The sequence below is a fragment of the Salvelinus namaycush genome, chromosome 24 (genome assembly GCF_016432855.1).
Source record: "Salvelinus namaycush isolate Seneca chromosome 24, SaNama_1.0, whole genome shotgun sequence".
NCBI lineage: Eukaryota > Metazoa > Chordata > Actinopteri > Salmoniformes > Salmonidae > Salvelinus > Salvelinus namaycush.
The window spans coordinates 17674801-17696958 of NC_052330.1; the positions used below are offsets into that span (position 1 = coordinate 17674801).

General features: G+C 43.9%; 1 protein-coding gene across 5 annotated transcripts; it reads left to right on the forward strand.

The window, feature by feature from the left end:
• Nucleotides 1-7400: 7400 nt before the first annotated feature.
• Nucleotides 7401-19052, forward strand: LOC120019031 (protein SOGA3-like). 5 transcript variants are annotated; one of them, XM_038962241.1, is made up of 10 exons: nucleotides 7401-8190; nucleotides 9187-9411; nucleotides 9548-9706; nucleotides 9807-9875; nucleotides 10009-10278; nucleotides 10484-10768; nucleotides 10805-10870; nucleotides 10993-11628; nucleotides 12129-12684; nucleotides 15166-15311. In XM_038962241.1, exons 1-9 carry the CDS (start codon nucleotides 8038-8040, stop codon nucleotides 12237-12239), a joined length of 1974 nt encoding a protein of 657 aa, XP_038818169.1. In that variant the 5' UTR covers nucleotides 7401-8037; the 3' UTR covers nucleotides 12240-12684; nucleotides 15166-15311. The 5 variants fall into 5 exon arrangements, with proteins under 5 accessions (XP_038818169.1, XP_038818165.1, XP_038818168.1 ...); XM_038962238.1 differs by lacking the exons at nucleotides 7401-8190; nucleotides 9187-9411; nucleotides 9548-9706; ... (3 more) ...; nucleotides 10805-10870; nucleotides 10993-11628 and adding exons at nucleotides 16186-16509; nucleotides 16913-17022; nucleotides 17159-18047; nucleotides 18155-19052 and having other exon boundaries at nucleotides 12412-12436; nucleotides 12620-12684; nucleotides 15166-15455; XM_038962237.1 differs by lacking the exons at nucleotides 7401-8190; nucleotides 9187-9411; nucleotides 9548-9706; ... (3 more) ...; nucleotides 10805-10870; nucleotides 10993-11628 and adding exons at nucleotides 16186-16509; nucleotides 16913-17022; nucleotides 17159-18047; nucleotides 18155-19052 and having other exon boundaries at nucleotides 11966-12684; nucleotides 15166-15455.
• The last annotated feature ends 3106 nt before the right edge of the window (nucleotides 19053-22158 follow it).

Genomic DNA, 22158 nt, shown 5'->3' on the forward strand with positions numbered 1-22158 from the left:
ATGAAGCTGTGGCGGTGTCACTTGTTTAACTATTTACCTACTTTAAAGAGTAAAAATACTCATGCCTTTATCCATACCAGCAGGTCTCCCATGAAAAATGTATGTTGTCTTCAATGGGACAATAAGGTAATTAAAGCTAAAATGTTTTTTGCACTCTCATTAGATAGAAATGTGAGGTTCAGTGGCAGATTCTCTAAAGAAAACAGACAAAGATAGTATTATCAATCAGATGAGACACACCTGGTCATTAATTTACAGATGTTAATAAGATTGAGAATGATTTCCATATCTGTTATCTCCCATGGAGTAACTATGTGTTGTTGATTTTAAAACACACAGCAAACAAAAAGCTGCCACAGATGCTGTGGGTGCAGTATAGACAATGGTGGTAAATATCTCATTCAAATGTAATTTCATTCATAACTGTGGCCACTTAATTTACTGTGTGGATATCTTTATAAGTAATGCATATTTCATTTTAATATTCCATCATCCTAGGTCCTTCATTACCTAACCCTAGCAGTAAGGACCAGATAAAAATGTTGGCTTAAGGTATGACTTCGTATTGAGTAAAATTAAGATCACTCAAGTTCCTATTTAGATTTAGAGTGACTGACATGAATTGGAGCATGAACAGGCTTAGTATACACTCAGGTGGAACAATGGATATGTAATGCATTTGTCAACAACGATTGTGCCAATTAATGCATATCACAACGGTCGATAGGTACAGTACTGTCGTGTCTTTGGCTATGCCGGATTAAGTGATATGACATGCTATTCTATAAAATAATTTCTCTGTAATTAATATTACCTGATTAAGCTAATCAGGTAAATAATTAACTAGAAAGTCGGGCCACCACGAAATAATGTTTATAGAGCTGTTATCTTCCGAATAAACTCTTAAAGACCTGGTCATCTTTTACATCAATAGCAGTCAATATTTAGTCGTCACCTTGTTTAGTCTCATCTGAAAGTGGTAAATTCTTGGTTATCTTCACGAACCCTGGCTAACAAGTTGAATCAGCAATACAACATTTGGTTTAATTATTTATTTACTAAATACCTAACTAATCACACAGAATTACATATACACAGAATGAATCATACATTGATGGACCTTATTATGTCATAAAGAAAACGTCTCTGGTGGACGGAACAGATACGACGGCTGGTTACACAAAGATAGGGGGTTGGGTTTGAGTGAAAGAGCGGGAAGACTGAGTAAGAAAGGGAGAAGCTATGCTATCGTAAATACAGAATCTTATGCATTCTAAATAACTGCCCATTTGAAAAAGGAAAATGCAGTAAATATTTACTTTGAGCTGCGCTTCGATCGGTTGGTCGTAGATGGGAGGCCGGGTTGTCCTTTGAAGAATGTCTGATGGTAGAATGGATACTTGGTAGTACCGGCGTCTTGTGGTAGAACACATACTCTGTCCGTCCTCTCCTAGCCCACGTCTACAGTTGCTGCGCTAACGCGACGGCTAGAAGGTATCACTTCTTTAGTGAATAAGGATTCAAAGTTCCTATCAAGTTGCCATGCTATATGCTCATGCTATATTCTGGCTGGTATAGTCGAAATTCATTCTTCCGGCGTGTAGGTCGTCACCTTCACATTGAAATTAGATGCTGATTTCGTTAGATTCTTGCTGAGGTTGGCTTAGTTCTGAAGGTGGTCTTTGTCCTTTCAACGTGGGGACCTCAAGTCCACATGTCCTTGGAACAGGTTATTATCTGAGCCCTTTTAACGTAGGATTGTGCCCTAACGTCCTCGGAACAGAAAGTTACATTTTCATCAAGGGCTTCATGTAGGAGGGGAGAGAAGGGCGTCTTTCATAGTTTATAACCAATGTCTGTTCACTTGGGCAGGGCCTCTGAGTGAGCAGAGTGGTGTTCTACTGACAAACCGTTCTCTCATTAAGAAGCTAAAAATTACATTTAATCTTTTCACAAATAGTTTCATATTTAAACATTTAAATTGCACAACAACTCCATGTGAATCTGATAACTAGAATGTGTAGATTTTCCTAGATACAGTTTATGTCGTCCTATCATCAGTAATCATGTCTCAGACGCCAACTGAACTGACATCATATTCATTAAGTCCCAACAAATATTTTCAACTGGTTGGATTACCGAAATATGGTTCCGTTTCCCATCTTTTGATGTCACCAGACTCTCTATGTTAACAAAGGGATTTTCAATAGTCACATCGGTAGAGTAGAGAGAGGAAAAAGGGGAAAGGTATTTATGGGGGTCATAAACCTCCCCCACTCAGGCCAACGTCATGACAGTACGTACACACTTGCAATGTAACCGACATTGTTAAACTCGAATTTGATTTGATTTGAATGATGACTAAGCCCTAGAGGTTTTGTAACTTCAATACAGATCTGAATGTTTGATATCCTTTTTACTATACACTGTTGATAGTAGCTGAAGGCAAAGCTCATCACTGAATGTAATACTACAAGGACTCGGTAAGGTTGACAAACTTCTGTGTCATATGAACACAAACACACCAGGGATTACGACATGACCACTCAGTTCACTCTCCGCTCACTTACAGTCAGTAATTGAGCAAAAAATGGTTTGCTTTTGTCAGTCAGCTGTTCAGAGCGCTCATAGTTTCTTTTTTGTTTCATTCAGTCACTAAATGCATAATATGAGCTTTTCCCAACTGCTCAGTGTACTCACCCTGGTAATCCCTGGTGTGTGTACTCACATAGTTTAGATTTATGATTATTTTCATTTAACTCACAATTTTTAAGGTTAGGGTTAAGTTCAGGCATTAACTCCAAATGATTAAGGTTGGGCATGACCTCTGACTGGTTAAGGTTTGGGATAGGCTTAAAACAAAAAGATCAAAACCAACTTTCTATCATTGGATTCGAACTTGCAACCATTAGGATATGGCAGATGCTAAGTGTTTAACACTACCAGCTCTCACAGTCTAACTTTAGGCATTAACTCCGAATGGTTAAGGTAATGGTTAAGGTTTCCACTTCATCTCCCAACATTCTCAGACATGGATGGACATTGAATACTGACTTGTATCACAGGTGACCTGGCTGGTATAACATGATTTTTGAACGACTACTTCATCTCTGTACCCCACACACATACAATTATCTGTAAGGTTTCAAACACCGATTCAACCACAAAGACCAGGGAGGTTTTCCATTGCCTCGCAAAGAAGGGTACTTATTGGTAGATGGGTAAACATATTTCCAATTGGGCGCCGCCCTAAGGGACTCCCGAACACGGCCGGTTGTGATACAGCCCGGGATCGAACCAGGGTCTGTAGTGACACCTCTACCACTGAGATGCAGTGCCTTAGACCGCTGCGACACTCGGGAGCACCTATTAATTACACTTTGGATGGTGTATCAATACACCCAGTCACTACAAAGATACTGGTGTCTTTCGTAACTCAGTTGCCGGAGAGGAAGGAAACCGCTCAGTGATTTAACCATGAGGCCAATGGTGACTTAAAACAGTTTCAGAGTTTAATGGCTGTGATAGGAGAAAACTGAGGATGGATCAACAACATTGTAGTTACTCCACAATACTAACCTAAATGACAGAATGAAAAAAAGAGCGAAGCCGGTACATAATACAAAAATTCCAAAACATGCATCCTGTACAAACGTAAAACCACAAAAAAAAGAACTTTATGTCCTGAATACAACGCGTTATGTTTGGGGTACATCCAACACAACCCATCACTGAGTACTACTCTTCATATTTTCAAGCATGATGGTGGCTGCATCACGTTATGGGTATGCTTGTCATCTGCAAGGACTAGGGAATTTTACAGGATAAAAATAAATGGCATAAAGCTAAGACAAAATCCTAGCGGAAAACCTGGATCAGTTTGCTTTCCAACAGACACTGGGATACAAATTCACCATTCAGCAGGACAATAACCTGAAACACAAGGCCACAATATACACTGAAATTGCTTACCAAGATGACATTGAATATTCCTGAGTGACCTAATTCCATTTTTGACTTAAATCGGCTTGAAAATCTATGGCAAGACTTGAAAGTGAAAATGATCAAAAACCAACTTGACAGAGCTTGAAGAATATTTAAAACGTGTCAATGGAAGCCAGTATGGATTTGGCTTCACACCAATCACATCAAAAGCAAAACGTTATTGACAGAAATTTTTTATTATTGCATCTTGTTGTCCTCTGGAAGCTAGCTAGCTGGCTAAAATTGGCCCTTTCCTAAATTAGCCATGGATGGATATAGGAATTTGGACGTGGTTTTACTTAATTCTCTGTACTGGCCAATGATTATAACGGCGATTCTAATCAAACCATAAATCCATACATTGTGCCCCCGGCTTGAGAGGATGGAAGTTCAATATGTAGCTAGATGTAGTAGGCTAATGTTAACTATACGGCTCATTTTTTCCCATGAAAGAAAGTTAGGCTAGCGAGCAAGCATTTTTGCCAGGTAGCCTAGGACAACAAAAAATAAAAGCGTGTACTGTATGACAGAGTCATAGACGTTTCATCAACATGAAAGAGAGGAGGATGGCATTGGCATTTCTCTACAAGTAGGGTGACTCAACATGTTTATTTCTACTTGCACAATGCACACATGCACACACACACAAACACACATGTAGGAAACATTCATTTGGTTGACCATGCTGTAGGTCATGTAACTGTTTATGACATTCAGTTTGCTTTGTGGACTTCACCTGACAGAGGTTGCTCTCCGGTTTTGTGATGAAACAAAGGTGTGGTTGAATTTATTCTGCCACTGTGCATTCGTATTGTCTGCTTTAGTCCCAGGGAGCGAATGATGGGGGAGCCAGTGGGGGGCTCAGGTCCCCTGAATTAGAAATTAGCTCCCCTAGATGCAACAAAAGTTCAACATAAATAATGCTAATTTAACCATTCTCCCATTTGTTTAAAATGCATGGGTAAAAATGTTTTACAGAGGTAAATATGAAAATAAAAGCTTTCAAAATAAACAGACACCCCCACCTCTCTGTCATGGTTTAAACCATTTATTTCTACTTTGCTGCACAAACCGTCTCCCTGTCAACGAATGGTAGGCCTACTGTAGAATTCTATAGCTGGCTATACAGCTGCGCTGTTCACTTAGTAGTGCTGAATTTCGACCTCAGCTGAGCTCCTTTAAACGCATATATTTCCATTTGTACTTCCTAATTTCTACCATTTGTTTCCCATGAGTCCTTGATTTAAAAAAAATTGCTGTGCCTTTATTCCAATGCATTAGATTTAGGCTATCTGTGATTTATCATTGTTTGCTTTTGTCAGTCAGCTGCTCAGAGCGCTCATAGTTTTTTTCAGGTAAGCTGGGTATTGGTGTTCTCCGTGCCGTCCGGAGTATTAGTTTTCTTTTCTGGATCAACTGATGATGGTCGACAATATCACTATACAACTAGCCTACAGCTAGATACCAATGTGCATCCAATCCATCCAACAAGTAGGCTGTACGTTAATGACAGTAGGCCTATAGTTGACTTTTTCGGTAAGAAGCAATCGAATTTGCAATGGCATGTTTCCATTATTTTGAATTTGTGTGCCCATGAGCACTGTTTTCACGGCGAAACATTAGAACATTTTACGTAGGCCTACACTTACAGTGCATTTCCCGAGATCTCCGAGATTCCGGATTTTGGAGTGGAGAACATCCACAGGTAACATACTTTTTAAAGTGATTTGTTTGACAATCAGATGAAAACATTCTTACTGGTTGTGTTCATGCCACATTAAAAGGTAGCCTAATTGATTTTTAATGTTAAATTACATCTTTATTATTAGGCACCCCAAAAACTTGTGCATGAGCGTGCGCCCAAGAGACCCCACCCACCGCACTCTGCTTAGGCCTATATATAGCGGTGGCAAGGCATATGAACTAAGAGTTTATTGAGCAAACAATGCAATTATCACAACACATAGGTTGTAATATGGATTGCCTGCCTGCCTGCCTGCCTGCCTGCCTGCCTGCCTGCCTGCCTGTCTGTCTGTCTGTCTGTCTGTCTGTCTGTCTGTCTGTCTGTCTGTCTGTCTGTCTGTCTGTCTGTCTGTCTGTCACTACCGCTTATGACAACCCTCATTATATCTGAGTTAGTTGATACAGTCAGTTGGTGGCACCTTGTCTACACAGCACAGATGAGCCCTTTATGATGGTGCTGATAGATGAGTAGAGACCACCCTCCCATGGCCACTACAAATCATTGCATGCACAATATGGGTTCCTGAGTTCTTGAACTACTAGTAGTACTAGGCCTACTGGTTTCCTTTTCTCAATCTTTGTATTTGATTGGTCAGAGAGTTTATTCACCAGGTGTTCCCAGGTCAGAAGATTGTAGCCATTGGACAAATAATTAATTTGAAAACAAAACAATAACTATAGCCTAATCATTGTGTGGATGTTTTTCAAGTTGTGTGGATGTAGTGTAGTGGTGCTCCGGAGTGGCGCAGTTGTCTAAGGCACTGCATCTCAAGAGGAGTCACTGCAATCCCTGGTTTGAATCCAGGCTGCATCTCATCCGGTCGTGATTGGGAGTACCATACAAGAGCGCACAATTGGCCCAGCGTCATCCGGGTTTTGCCAGGGTAGGCCGTCATTGTAAATAAGAATTTGTTCTTAACTTAACTGACTTGCCTAGTTAAATATATATATATTAAGACAGTAACTAAAGGCTACAATGGGTCCTTTACAAGGGGCCTGGAGAAAGATATTCAATTGTTTGTTTCCTGGTTTGACGTTAAAATCACACGTCATGAATACTGTGTGGCTAGTCGTGCCCCTGCAGTGCCTGGTGGTACCTTGTGTCAGCATCTCTCCAGCCCACAAGCGCTGGGCTGAAACTGTACTGTCTCTTGCGGTAAGAAGCCTAAATAAAAGAACACGTTTTGGTAGTATATTTTACAGAAAATGCATGGAAATATTTGTGTGTTTGTAGCCTAATTTATTAACGAATGTTGATTTTTTTATTGAACAAAAGTTACAGCACTTTACAAAACTCACTATAGAAGTATAAACCCATTTAATTGTATATCTTGTATCACTAGGCTATAGATCCAGAATAATAGCCTCCTTATCCACTCTATAAGTTAGATTCTATTGACCTTGTTTTAAAAAAAGTCTAAACTACTATTGCAATGTCACTCTGCAGACGTCATATCTCATTTGCAGCATAGGCTACGAGATTTAGTTCATTTCACCCAGACTTTCTATTTATAGTAGGCCTATAAATTGTGGAACCGGTTGACCGTCATATTTCGACTAAAGGATAATAGGCTATATCAATACTTCTATTAAGGTTTTATTATTTCCATAAATAATCAAATCATACTTTGAGATGGGCGAGTGGAAACGTCAGGACTGATGGATGACACGATGAACTCTGTCGCAAGCGGCGCTGCGGATTTTCCAGTGGCAGCATCAGACAATAGCACAGCGAGGAGGCAGCATCCGGCTCCCTCGCCGACCAAAATCCGGGAATGCGCCTCAAAACCGACCCAGAAATCCTTCAGCAGATCCAAAAATATAGTTCCCAAAGGAGGATCGAGGAATAAGGTGGTAAACGAGGGGCTTAGGACCGCTGTCGTGAGGGAGAAGGAGATCGAGAAATGCGACGTGGAAGCTTTTCACTCGGATGGTGCTGAAACCGATGCTGTCAATTGCAATGCAAAGAAGGCGGACGCTAGCAGAGAGGAAGGTACGGAGGAGATATTTCAACAGCCGATAGATTCTCAAACCCGTCGTTCCACGTTACGTTTATCCTGCCTCAAAGGCGAGTCTTCCCAACATATTGGGTCATACCGGCCAGACGGCTCGAGCACCGCGGGTTCGGTGAAAGGGAAAGCGAAGAAGCGGGGAGGGGAGGCAGTGACAGCATCAGCAGGCTGCAGCAGGAATAGAAGTGGGGAATACGTGGGCTGCGTGCCGGGCCTTGGTCTGTGGAGCGGGGGTTGCTTGCAGACTGAACTCATCCACTTCCACCTACATAAAAAACTGAAGAGAAGCGCCAGTAAGATGCACACCAAGGCAGAAAGGGCTCCGGGCGCGGAGGCCTCGGCCGAGACGGAACCGGCTACAGAGGCCATAGAGGCGGAGCCCGTGACACAGCAAGACGAGGGCCCGGAGGATGAGCTGGAGAGACTGGTGGATGAGAATGAAGATCTCAAGGTTTGGCATCACTGACATACAATTCATTATGTTCAATGTATGCAAACACATTGTTGGTATGGACCACTTTTTGTTTGATAAGATTGATTGTGAAATCAGGCCTATTCCCCAAAGTTTGGCACTGACATAGCCCTATGCTCATATAATGCATTTAATGCATGCTTAATTAACTATTATACATAGTAGACCTAAGTGAGAAGGTAGACTTATTTCGTGTTTGATGATAACACTGCAACTGAGTTAGTATTGCTGACTACCAGGCATATTCCCCAAGGTTTATCATTATGCCTATACTGGAAAACTGTATGTTGATACAATGAAGCAAGCATCTTTTTTAGCCCACAAGTAGTCTAACTGAACAGTTATTATTCTTTCCATAACATTACAAAGAACTGATGTAGAAATGTGTCTACTTCCCTTGGTTTGTTATTGATGCTTGCGAAAGCTATATGATTTAGGTAGGCCTATAGCTTACACAAGCCAAACCCTTCCTCCCTATTCAGAACAATAAAAAGCACCATCCTGTGTTTAGCCTACTTCTAATCATTGATTGACATACAGATGTAGGATCTTAATTTGAGCCAGTTTGCTACAGCAGGAAAATAATTCTGCAGCAACAGGAAATGTGAATTGTTATGTGGATTATAATTAATGGACATTTTTGTAGGGGTTGATACATTTTACATAAGGCATAATCAAGTCTGAAATTTCAAAGTGGAAATTACAAACTTTAGAAGCCTTTTTAAACCTCAAATACAGGACAACTTTTGCATTTCCTGCACAGCAGGACAGTTCTACAGCAACAAGATGATCAAATTAAGATCCTACATCTGTAATAATGACCCTATTGATCAGTTCAGATTAGTTTGTCCCTATCCAATTACATCATGTTCTGAGGACCTAAACACTCAACACCAATAACACTAAAGCGTGAGCCCCACGTACCCTGTAGGCTACCAGTGCCTGACTGACTGATCACTCCTATTGATGTCCCAGACGGAGATTGAGGAGATGAGGACGGAGATGGACGAGATGCGTGACACTTTCTACGAGGAGGACACGTGCCAGCTGCAGGAAATGAGGCGTGAGCTGGAGCGAGCCAATAAGAACTGCCGGATCCTCCAGTACCGGCTGAGGAAGGCTGAGAGGAAGAAGCTGCGCTATGCCCAGACAGGAGAGATCGACGAGGAACTACTGAGGAGCCTGGAGCAGGACCTGAAGGTAGGGAGGGAGGAAGGGTACGTAGGGTTGATATTTAAACTCATTTATTTAATTAGTTAGTTGATGCGCTGTCCACTCACCTAGATAATTGATTCAATCAACTTTTAATCAATGTCCCTGATTCTGTCTAATGCAGGTAGCGAAGGATGTGTCTGTGAGGCTCCACCATGAGCTGGAGAATGTGGAGGAGAAACGCACAAAGACAGAGGACGAGAATGAGAAACTGAGGCAGAAACTCATTGAGGTGGAGGTGACTAAACAGGCCCTTCAGAATGAGCTGGACAAAGTCAAGGAGGTAAGAGCACACACCCACAGTACACTATATAATCTATACAGCACATATATTCCTATAATACATATTACATAGGGTTATTCTGTTATTCAATTCCTAACAGTCACAGAAGAGAAGAGGTAGCAAGGAGGTTCAACGGTCTGACAAGAAGTCTGCCCAGACCCCAACAGAGGTGAGGGCTCAACATGAAATGGTTTTATCCTAGAAGTAAATAAAAAGTGATTTTGTTGCAAACACCAGCGAGAGTTGTGTCTGCTGTACTGTACATCTGAAATTCATCTTCCTTCCACTTCCCCCTCTCTCAGGACCACAACGAGGACCTCAAGTGCCAGCTGGCCTTCATCAAGGAGGAGGCCGTGTTGATGAGGAAGAAGACAGCTAAGATCGACAAGGAAAAGGACCGGCTGGAGGCGGAGCTACAGAAGTACCGCTCCTTCTATGGGGACCTAGACAGCCCCCACCCCAAGGGTGAGGCCGGGGGACCCCCCAGCACCCGTGAGTCCGAGCTGAAGCTGCGTCTGCGTCTGGTGGAGGAGGAGGCTAACATCCTAGGGAGAAAGATTGTGGAGCTGGAGGTGAGAGAGACAGGATGTGCTGCAGAGGGTTTGATGTAGGTTGTATGATGTATGTCATCAAAGAGACCAGGAAATAAGTTTGCACTTGGGAACACAACTGTTCCAAGCATTTCTGTTAGTTCGGTTCAGAAGCTGCTTTCAGAGAGAGGATGCTAGTGATTCATAACAAAACTGATCAATCGTTTTTCATGTCATGTGTTTCCAGGTGGAGAACCGGGGACTGAGGGCCGAGCTGGACGACCTCAGGGGAGAAGGGGAGGGAGAAGGGGGGTCCGGTGGCGGGGCTGTGGGCAGGGTACGGGTGGGCCGGGGCCATGGGGAGGCCATGACAGAGCTGAGGCAGCAGCTGCAGCTGGTGGAGGACGAGGCAGAGTTACTGAGGAGGAACCTGGCAGACGCTGAGGATCACAACAAGAGGGTGATGGGAGAACTCAACAAGCTCAGGTTTAAGGCTGGGACACACGAGGGAGGAGCGAGGCATGGAGGAGGGGTGGCAGGAGGAGGAGGAGGAGGAGTAAGCACAGAGAAGGCAGATGCACTGCAGGAAGAACTGAAGACGGCCAGGCTACAGATTAATGATCTCAGTGGGAAGGTGGGAAGGTTTTCCCCCTTTATTTCTGTGACATAACATACATCGAAAGTATGTTAAGCAAAAAATATATGGTCATAAACATAGCATGCCTCCTATCATCCTGTCCTCTTCTCTCTCCCCAGGTGATGCAGATGCAGTATGAGAACCGAGTCCTCCTGTCCAACATGCAGCGCTACGACCTGGCATCACACCTGGCCCTGAGGGGGTGCACAAGCCCCCGGGACAGCGATGCAGAAAGCGACGCGGGTGGGACCGGCCCAAACGTGCACCGCGAGAGTGATGATGACTCCTCCTCCTCCCGTGTCCTGCCCCCGCACCGCAAACGCGAGGGCCCAGTGGGTGGGGAAAGTGACTCAGATGAGGTGCGGAACCAAACCCGCTGCCTCACACCCACCCGAGGTCTCTACACACCGCCCCCAGAGGTCGCCGCCCGCTTCCTGCCCCGTAGCTCACGGGATCGCCAGCAGATGATCGACATCCGGGTGGAGGCGGAGCGTCTTGGCAGGACCATCGACCGGTTAATTGCCGACACAGCAACCATCATCGCAGAGGCGCGGGTGTACGTTTCCAATGGTGACCTGTATGGGCGAGGCAGCGGGGGTGAGGAGGAGGATGAGGGGGGTAGGATCAGGGAGCATGAGCTGCTGTACAGGATCAATGCCCAGATGAACGCCTTCAGGAAGGAGCTACAGGGCTTCATAGACAGACTGGAGGTGCCCAAACCTGAGGACAGGGAGGAGGAACCACTTTCGGTAAGTGTGTGTGTGTGTGTGTGTGTGTGTGTGTGTGTGTGTGTGTGTGTGTGTGTGTGTGTGTGTGTGTGTGTGTGTGTGTGTGTGTGTGTGTGTGTGTGTGTGTGTGTGTGTGTTCATAAGCCATCAAAGACCAGACATGTTAGCCTTCTACCCATTTTTTATTGATACAGGCTGGGTCTCTGTATTTGAGGTGTAGAATGAGGTCCAGCTTTAGCAGCATGTGGTTCTCTGTAAGTCTAAGCAGCCGTACTGTAATCTTATTGTTAGGTTAAGTAGACTATCACTCTATTTGAGTGGAATGGTGTGTGTGTGTTTTAATTAAAGAGACATACGACCTGGCCATAAGCCACTTTCAGATATGGTTTGGCTGTATCAGCATAGTCTCTTCACTTGTCCCTGACCATTGAATATTCTGCTGAATCTATTTTCCTTCTTTCTCTGACCCTATTTTCCCTCTCGTTTCTCCTCCGTTGACACTCATGTTCTGTTCTTCCTCTGCCCAGATGTTTCAGCCCATCATTTTACTCATCCTCATACTAGTCTTATTCTCCTCCCTCTCCTATGCCACCATCTTTAAACTTGTCTTTCTGTTTACCCTTTTCTTCGTCCTGTGATCCCGCCTCAATAGCATAGCCACATCCTTTGTTTGTTTCTGTTGATTTTTACATTAGTTTTCAAGGTCAATGCACAGGAGCCTCCCTATTCAAGCACAGGCCACAGTCACATAACTGGATATACAGTATGCTTATGTTCAACACTGGAGACTACATTACCCACTACCCACCACTTCCTTCATCACCCCCAAGTAAAGGTGAGTTAGCTAATGACACCTGTTTTGCCCAATTCCAAAATTAGCTATGAAGGTAGGCCACCACATCAGGTAGCCTAGTAGATAAGAATTTGAAACAAACATAATAGCGACAATGCAGCTGAAGGATGTTTGCCCCTAACAACATCTTATTTTGTAACAGATTGTGACAGTGCTGTGTTGTAGTCTTTTTCAGATTTAGCCTATAGGTCTACATTAATCAACGATTATGCTGCTTTTACCTCAAAAAGGTAAGAACAAATGTTTTTTCTCTCCTCCTTCCTGTCCCCATACTCATTCTGGTAAATTAATGAGGAATGAGTAGGCATACAGTAGGCTAGCTCCTATACTGAGGAAGAACGTATGACCAGTGTCTTCCGGACATCGTACCAATAGATTTGAGTCAATAACACGGTCACACAAAAGGTTCATATTACCTTAGTCTGAGGATTGCCACATTCCTATCCACACCAAATATATTTTGGTTTTGAGCTATCAGATGCGTTTTGCAATGCTTCTTGTTTATGTTGACAAGTGTCAGTAATCTATTTGGGTCAGAACCTAGCGGGGATCGAATGACACGGGCGGTGATATTGTGCAACCTTCACCAACAGCAATTGACAATATGAAAACAAATAAACTGTAAAATAGTGGTGAAATAGGATCAAAGTACCTGCCAACGCGCCAGACATCCAGTTTTGCGGCGTAGCCTTTCAAATCAAAATATTAGCGCAGTTGTCACATATCGGTAGTCTACATTTTGGCATTATAAATTGTAAACAATTACGAGTAGCTTGGAGTCACAAGACGAAATCTGCCAAGCACCCCAAAGCGGAGTAGCAACAGGGGTGCCAATTGGCTCAGAGAACGGCAGCTAAAATAGCTATGTAAACACTTTCCCTCTCCATTGCGTTGTAATTATAGACGGGATGGTGATGAAGACAGTCGTGCTAGAATACATTTGACATTATCATACTTGATCCTGGCCCTAGTGACGCGGCGTAAATACCAGGCGCACTATAAAGGCAGGGTCCCCCTCTGGAACAGAAGTTGTTTACCCTGGCGGGAAAAAGGCACCTGCTCCGGATTTAACCCAGCTGCCTAGGAGTGACAAGAGAGGGCTTCTTTAAATCCAATCCGCGCGACTTTACGTAATAGAGTGGAGGCAACCGAAAGGGAGAGCTGTGGAAGAGGGGAGCAGAACCGCCACCGGGCAGACAGACACACAGCTTGCGAGCTAAAGAGAGGGTCACTGTGAAGACCTTGGCTAGACTAAAATCTGGATTAATTTTCTGCTATTATTTATTATAAGTATCTGCCACTGCAATATACCTCCAGCGATTGTCAATAAAATCGTCAAGGAAGCTATTGCACAGCCAGGTAAGGCCACACTCAAAGTTAATATTTTATTTTGTGGATATATATAGAGCGTTCCATTAAGTTTTGTTGTACGCATTGTTTTACCCATAAGGCTAATTGCGCAACTCTACAACTTTGGTTTCTATGAACATAATCATTGGACAGAGGTAAAACATTGTAAAGTAGAACCTTGCAGATCCACTGTGGGCTTTGTGTTTTGGGTCACATTTGATCAACCGGTGCCTTCCTTATGGTGCCTTTTTTACGCCTCCAAATAGGTTGCATTTGGCCATGTGTGTATTTCTTTATTAGACACCTATTAATATAAAAACATACGCCATGCACATTTATTCTCTCTCTCTCTCTTCCTCCCTCCCTCCCTCCAAGTTTACAATGCATAGTTACAGGTTTATAAATATATCCGTACTCTTACATTGGTGTTGGTGTTCGGTACTGTCAAGAGGGTAAACACACTTAATCTATAACATTTGTTGATAGCAAACCATCTCCCTTGTAAATGTATTGGATGTACTGTAATAAATCACTGCAGCGATAGGCCTACGGAAACCCGTGAAAGCCATGCCAATATTGTGTGGCATATGGTCAATTTTCTAGAGGTGGGTTGGCCATGCAGCCAAGTCGGCACTGACCTTATCTTATCTCAGCTATAACATTCCACTCCTTGCCAGTCCTATCATTTGGCAAATGATAGGACTTGCAAGGAGTGGAATGTTAGCTAAAAAGATTGGTACCCACACTAAGAGAAGGGTTGGAGCAGAGGGGATAGTGACCAAGAGCCAAACAGTGAGGTTGTCACAAGCAGAGTTGGGGTAGTGAACTACATGTAGTAATTTAACTACATTTTGCAATAGCTTGGTGGTAGTTGAACTAAATTCAAATCTTGGTAGTGTTTTCAGTAGATAATAGCTTTTTTTGCCAGGTAGTGGTGTAGCTAACTACTGGAACTACACACTACTTTTTTTGCTAAAATTGAAGAAAATATGGGTGAAGTAGACAAGAATTTCCTTTATTTTTTGGCATCAGACTAATTTTCACTTGAAAAATAAATGACACATTTGGTTAACAACTGACTCCAGAGGGATCTAATCTTAAAATTTGTAGTCTATGACATTTCATATTTAGATATGATAATTTATCACGAATGAATGAGAGGGCTTGCCCAAAATATCTGGCCTACGGGATGTGAAAGATTGGAATGTGCCAATTGCTTTGAATCTTTCCATGAAATCTGCTAAATGCATATTGAGACCCTTTGTTTATTGGTTGATGTCCACATGGCCAATGTCCTCTAGTTCTTCCATGTCTTATCGTCCACAATAATCATCTCTCTCACTCTCTCTCCCCCTTTGCAGTTTTCCTCCAACATTTCCACACGTTGGTGACCCCATCAAGACAGAAAGACGCTAGGAAGTTGAAACAGAAAAAGAGAGGAAGTTAGGCAGTTGAAACAGAAGAAGTTTGACAGGAAGTAAGAAGCTGCTGCAGGAAGTGGCCCAAAATGGAGGCCATCGAACTACAGCACAGTCTGAAGCGGTCTGGAAGGGGCTGGGGAACAGAGAGGGGGGAGCTTCTGGACAGCTTCGACTCAGAGATGCAGGAATGGGAGGACCAGCTGCAGGACATGCAGAGGAAGATAGAGGAGGTGAGGGGTCAACCACGGTCAGATACAGTCCAAACTAAAGTAAAACATGATCCAAATACATGGGATAGTCTAAACATTGTCCAACATGCTCAAGCCCAGTTCTGACATGGTCAAACAAGATCCTAGGTAGAGTAACATTACCTGACATGGGGTTCACTACATTAGTAGTGTGAACATACTTGTGAATATTTTCACTTTGAGATAATGTCTTTCTCGTCTCACACTCTTGGTCGTTCCTGAAGAGTGTTTAACTGGTTGTGTGTGTGTCCTATAATAAACTGTTGGCAGCACACCCCTTCCTGCGACCCCATGCATTTCTGGACTAAGGACACAGACACGTGTTAACAAGCTAATTAAACTGTGATGTGCTGACAGACAGTCAGAACACACACACTGTGAAAGTTGATACTAATGAACACATTAAAGGTTGGAATGGCAAAGTAAGCACACACTCACTCCAGCTGAAGTAGCAGATGTGCAGATTATAAAAAATAGTTGGGTTGTGTAACTGTTTTGGCATGGTGCAATGGATTGCGTAAACAAGGCCGGTTGACATTGTCATACTACAGAAGGGTTTTGTGTACATATTGCTATACAGTGCTTTTGTATTGACATTTATGTTTTGGAATACGTCTACGTTGTAAGTGTAAGGAATTGTTGTATGTATAAAACATGTGTTCATGTTGTGATAGTCTTGATAATCATCATAATGTTTATGTGCATATTTCAGCTTTACAACGAGGTGCAGGCTCGTAGAGGTGGAAATTATGTCACCATGGACAACAGCAAAAATGATAGGATGATTGATTTCGGCCGTGGGCATCATGACAACGGATTCTGTGACCCGTATGGCAGCCACATCAACACCACCAAGGACCACCCCAGTGCTGTAGACGGTTTTAATCACGGCCCCAACGGTTACGGCTACCCCGTCAACCATCAGAATGGCGGCTATGGTTATCCCCATAGCAACAGTGAGGTGGAACTTGGAGACTTGTTGCAGGATTATCTTGGTCACGGAAAGACCCGGAAGACCAACTCAGCTGTCAACAATGTGAGTAGCTACAGTAACTAAGGGTTACAGTCAATAGGCAGCCCCATCCAGAAACAACTTTTATCCTATGACTCACCCCTTTGGGTTTGCAGATGGGAAGAAATCTGATAGTTGAAAGCAATATGGTAGAATCTCCCCTTAGCTCATTGGAAGACTAGATGGGGCCAACACCATAATGATTACACCTATTTGGTTCCTTCAAGTCTGCCAGCACTGGAGGGGCAGGGGATAGGCAGGGTTGTTTTCAGGAATATTAATATAAATAGATTACATAGAACTGGCATGGCTTCATACTCCACTGGAAATTGCATCAGCCATGCCAGTGTGGCTGCACAGATGAATTTGATATACTGTATCTATGCTATTTGCACTATTCTGCTTCACTGATTATTTTCCCTCCCAGGTAACCCTTGTCCCACTTCTCTCTCAGCATCTGAAGGAGATCACTAAAGGGAGCCAGGATCAGTCTGTACACCAGGATGAGATGAAGAGGAGGCCTGTTGGGAATGAAAGGTAAGAGACCTTTCATACAGACATCATTTTGTGAAGTTCATTTTGAGAAAATAATTTTGAGAGTTCAATCCACCTATGCAATTCCTTATTTTAGTTATCTTACTGATGACATTTTTTGCTTGTTGATCTGTTTTAGGATTAGTAAGGTGCGGTTTGCGGACGAGGAGGCTGAGAACAGGAAGAACAGGGTGTCACACAGAAAGAGTTCCCCTTGCAGGGACCTTAACAAGGAGAACACAGGGGCCAATCCCCCCCTCAGACAGAGAGAAGGTCCTCCCATACCCCCCCGATCCACCTCCCAGATGGCCCCTCCCAACACCTTCTCCCCAGCCCTGGACAGGAAGTCCAATGCCCCTGGGGTCCTTGTGGACAGGAAGTGTGGTAGCCCCTCGGTCCTCAGGAAGTTTGGAGCCATGCTCCAGGAAAACGAGGGCAAAACCCTCACTGATACCGGTGTGGTGACCAACCAGGTGCCTACCGAGAACAAGTGCCCCACCGCCATCTGTCAGCACAAAGGGCTGGGCGGCAGCAGGACGACTGGGCGCGTGCCTGTCCAGAAGTGCCAAGCAGATTCCGTCTTGCAGACAACGAGGTTGGACTGCAGCCAAAAACAAGGGGCAGTGAGAGACTTTAGGAGAGAGAGCCAGCTGGGTGAGGGTAGAGGCACCGCAATGGCTAGCTATGCTCACCCTAAAGGACTCCATGCAGGGGGTCAGAGGAGGACCCAGGTAGGAGGCAGCCCCAAGCCCAAAGCAAGGGCTCTCGGAAGGGCAGACAGAGACATGGGTCTGGTCCAGGGGGAGAGGGCCAGGAGGCCTGCACCCCAACCTGGGGAACCCAGAGTGGACTACAGGAACCTGAGTGGATCCTATGTTGGGGCTCAGATGATCCAGAGGGGAGGGCCAGTTGCAGGTCAGAAGAAGGACAATGGACTCATTGAGCTACTGGATATGCTGGACATTGAGCACGAGTACAGCTCCTGCCCCCAAGCCGCACAGACTGCCTACAGACAGGACACACAGCAGGTGAAATAGGCATAGCAAATACAGACACACACACACACACACACACACACACACACACACACACACACACAGTCTTGACCTGAGCAACTTGTATCGTTTCTCTCCAGATGAGCCTAGCCGAATCATTCCCAGCAACCCCCACAAGGAACTTCTCTCGTCCTGCTCGTCCAGCTAATCAACGTCCTCCATCCAGGTGGGCTTGCTGTGCCCCCACCGCCTTGATCTCTGCCCCGTCCGGCCCAATTTCCCACCCCCCAAGCACCTTGGCACGCACTCCTAGCCCGATAGCAAGAACCCCAAGCCCCGCCCTGAAGCAGCAATCTTTCTGCTCCTATTTGCTCCACACTGAGACTGCCATCATGTGAGAGACACCTGCCCCGCCCCCCTCTAAACCCTGCCTCCCCTCCCCCAATTCAACCCACAGGACTCAGGTGACATAGTCCTGCCCTCTCTGTAAATACTAAAGACTGTTCCTTCTATCTGGCTTTAAAAAAGTGCTTTAAGAGATGTTCTATGAGATTACCCACATGACTGTGTATGTGTGGTCTATAAGAAACAGAATGGTTGACTCCTGTTCAGTCTCTAGTGTTACTGTGGCCTTCCCTTCTCCTGTGCCAAACTTCTTTACGTCTTCATTTCTTTCACTCTCTTAACTTCCCTTTCTTTCTTTTGTATTGGTGATTTTTGGATGGCTGTGTAAAATGTGATATAGCATGCCCCCCTTTACTTGCGGGTGCATGTCTCTTTATGTATGTAACTCAACCCTAATAAGTGCCATGTTGGCTTGTTTTTAAAATGGCCAACAAGTCAAGTCAGAGTTGATCCTGTCCTGTCAGCACAGCAGCAACATGCTAACTGTCTATAGTATGTTTTACTGTATCATATTATCAAAGTAACACATTTGAAAATGTTCAAGTAACCATAGTGAGACATACAGTTATGACTGTGATGCTTTTCATGTCCTTTTTTCTCTCTTGATAAGAAATAAACACGACAGTGCTTTGACGAACTGACTCCAGCTATCTTTGGTATTGCATCCCCATGATTTGTATTGTTTGATTTGTGTCTGTTATTTCATTGGTTGGTGGTGACATGGTGTTGCTACTTCCATGTATCAACACTACTGAGATTCAGTACCATACTGAAACAATCCTGAGTGCCACTAAACATTGAAAGCAACTAGCTCAGCTACTACTGTTCAGGGGAGTCAGCTACTTTAGGTCTCAGGGAAGGTCACATCAATGCCTGAGGCCAAGCTAACTATGACTAGCTGATGTATTCTACATTAGCTGGAGCTGAATGAAGGCGAGAGGGGGAGGAAGCTTCTCCGGTGCCAAATAAACTACCGTTCAAAAGTTTGGGGTCACTTAGAAATGTCCTTGTTTTTGCAAGAAAAGCACTTTTTTTGTCCATTAAAATAACATCAAATTGATCAGGAATACAGAGTAGACATTGTTAATGTTGTAAATGACTATTATAGCTGGAAACGGCAGATTTTGTATGGAATATCTACATACATGTATGTGTACAGAGGCCCATTATCAGCAACCATCACTCCTGTGTTCCAATGGCACGTTGTGTTAGCTAATCCAAGTTTATCATTTTAAAAGACTAATTGATCATTAGAAAACCCTTTTGCAATTATGTTAGCACAGCTGAAAGCTGTCGTGCTGATTAAAGAAGCAATACAACTGGCCTTCTTTAGACTAGTTGAGTAGTTTTATTGCTTCTTTAATCAGAATTTTTTTTTCAGGTGTGCTAACATAATTGCAAAAGGGTTTTCTAATGATCAATTAACCTTTTTAAAATGATAAACTTGGATTAGCTAACACAACGTGCCATTGAAACACAGGAGTGATGGTTGCTGATAATGGGCCTCTGTACGCCTATGTTGATTTTCCATTAAAAAACTGCCGTTTCCAGCTACAATAGTCATTTACAACATTAACATTGTCTACACAGTATTTCTGATCAATTTGATGTTATTTTAATGGACAAAATGGGTTTTTCTTTAAAAAACAAGGACATTTCTAAGTGACCCCAAACTTTTGAACGGTAGTGTAGGTTCTGAGACAGCGGATGACAGGATGATTTTTGGTCAATCTGATCATGTACAAGCAATATCTTCTTGGGAAAGACCACCACCTATGAAATCCCTATTTATGACCTGGTTACTACATGTGAACAACTCACTTTGACTAAACACTGAGTCAGTGCAGTTATTTTTTATTGAATTTTCTAATTTAACCTTTAACTATTTTATTTAACATACATTCTGGGCTAGATTTACTAACCGTTTGCACCATAAGTCATTGGTTTGCATCAGTGGAAAGTTTGCACCTGTCTCTTTCAACACTTCACCATATATCTACATATGGTAGTGAATGCTCAGTAAATAAGTTCCCATGGCCATAATAATAGGGTTTATATTGTAGGACAGTGTCTCACTCTTTCCAACCCTGTTACCAGGCAGACTAACACAGACTGGGGTTGCGTGAGAAGACTGTTGGCGGTCTATATTAGATTTGTTTTCATGCCCTGAGGTACTCTCCTCATAAAACTGCATGAACAACCAAGAGGCGGTTTGCCAACTTGTCTGCTGCCACTTTGTCTGCCATTCAAGACACACAGCAGGTGGGTCCTCTCTAACACACTTACAATTTCACATACACACACACTCTCTCTCTCTCTCTCTCTCTCGCGTTCTCTCTCTCTCTCTCTCTCTCTCTCTCTCTCTCTCTCTCTCTCTCTCTCTCTCTCTTAGGAGCTAGAAGCAGAGCTGCCATATCTGTAGGTGCCATCTTACTACCTGTCTCGCTCTCTCTCTCTTTCTAACACACACACACACACACACACACACACACACACACACACACACACACACACACACACACACACACACACACACACACACACGCAGAGAGCAAGAGAGCGGTTCTCTCTCACACACACACAAGGCAAGGGGAGGTAGCTACAGTGTGAAATGTCAGGGCTGTGAAATGTTAGGGCTGTAGGGGTACGGAAGTCCCTTGGCCCCACGACGCCTCAGCCTCGTCACCCAACCCCACTCTGAAATGTTGCCCCTCTGACTGAAATAGCAATCGTGACGTTGTTTTGGTGCCAGAAATCTTAGCCTGCTGCTGATGGAGGTATAAATAAAGAAGAGGGGTGTGTGCTGCTGGTTCTCTCTCTCTCTTTTTGTCTCCCCTTTTCTTCCTTTCTCAGCACTTTCATCTCTATCTCATCACTCTCTTTTCCTTCCCTCTCTATTGTACAGTCGTGGCCAAAAGTGTTGAGAATGACACAAATATACATTTTCACAAAGTCTGCTGCCTCAGTTTGTATGATGGCAATTTGCATATACTCCAGAATATTATGAAGAGTGATCAGATGAATTGCAATTAATTACAAAGTCCCTCTTTGCCATGCAAATGAACTGAATCCCCCAAAAAACATTTCCACTGCATTTCAGCCCTGCCACAAAAGGACCAGCTGACATCATATCAGTGATTCCCTCATTAACACAGGTGTGAGTGTTGACGAGGACGAGGGTGGTGCTTGGAATCATTGTTCTTCCTCTGTCAGCCATGGTTACCTGCAAGGAAACACGTGCCGTCATCATTGCTTTGCACAAAAAGGGCTTCACAGGCAAGGATATTGCTGCCAGTAAGATTGCACCTAAATCAACCATTTATCGGATCATCAAGAACTTCAAGGAGAGCGGTTCAATTGTTGTGAAGGAAGCTTCAGGGCGCCCAAGAAAGTCCAGCAAGCGCCTGGACCGCCTCCTAAAGTTGATTCAGCTGCGGCATCAGGGCACCACCAGTACAGAGCTTGCTCAGGAATGGCAGCAGGCAGGTGTGAGTGCATCTGCACGCACAGTGAGGCGAAGACTTTTGGAGGATGGCCTGGTGTCAAGAAGGGCAGCAAAGAAGCCACTTCTCTCCAGGAAAAACATCAGGGACAGACTGATATTCTGCAAAAGGTACAGGGATTGGACTGCTGAGGACTGGGGTAAAGTCATTTTCTCTGATGAATCCCCTTTCTGATTGTTTGGGGCATCCGGGAAAAAAGCTTGTCCGGAGAAGACAAGGTGAGCGCTACCATCAGT

Excerpts from the sequence above, each read along its gene's own strand:
- LOC120019031 (XM_038962241.1), top strand. The coding sequence starts at position 8,038 with ATGCACACCAAGGCAGAAAGGGCTCCGGGCGCGGAGGCCTCGGCCGAG. Across the intron at positions 8,191-9,186 it reads ATGAGAATGAAGATCTCAAG|ACGGAGATTGAGGAGATGAG; the intron begins GTTTGGCATCAC and ends TTGATGTCCCAG. Across the intron at positions 10,871-10,992 it reads TTAATGATCTCAGTGGGAAG|GTGATGCAGATGCAGTATGA; the intron begins GTGGGAAGGTTT and ends CTCTCTCCCCAG.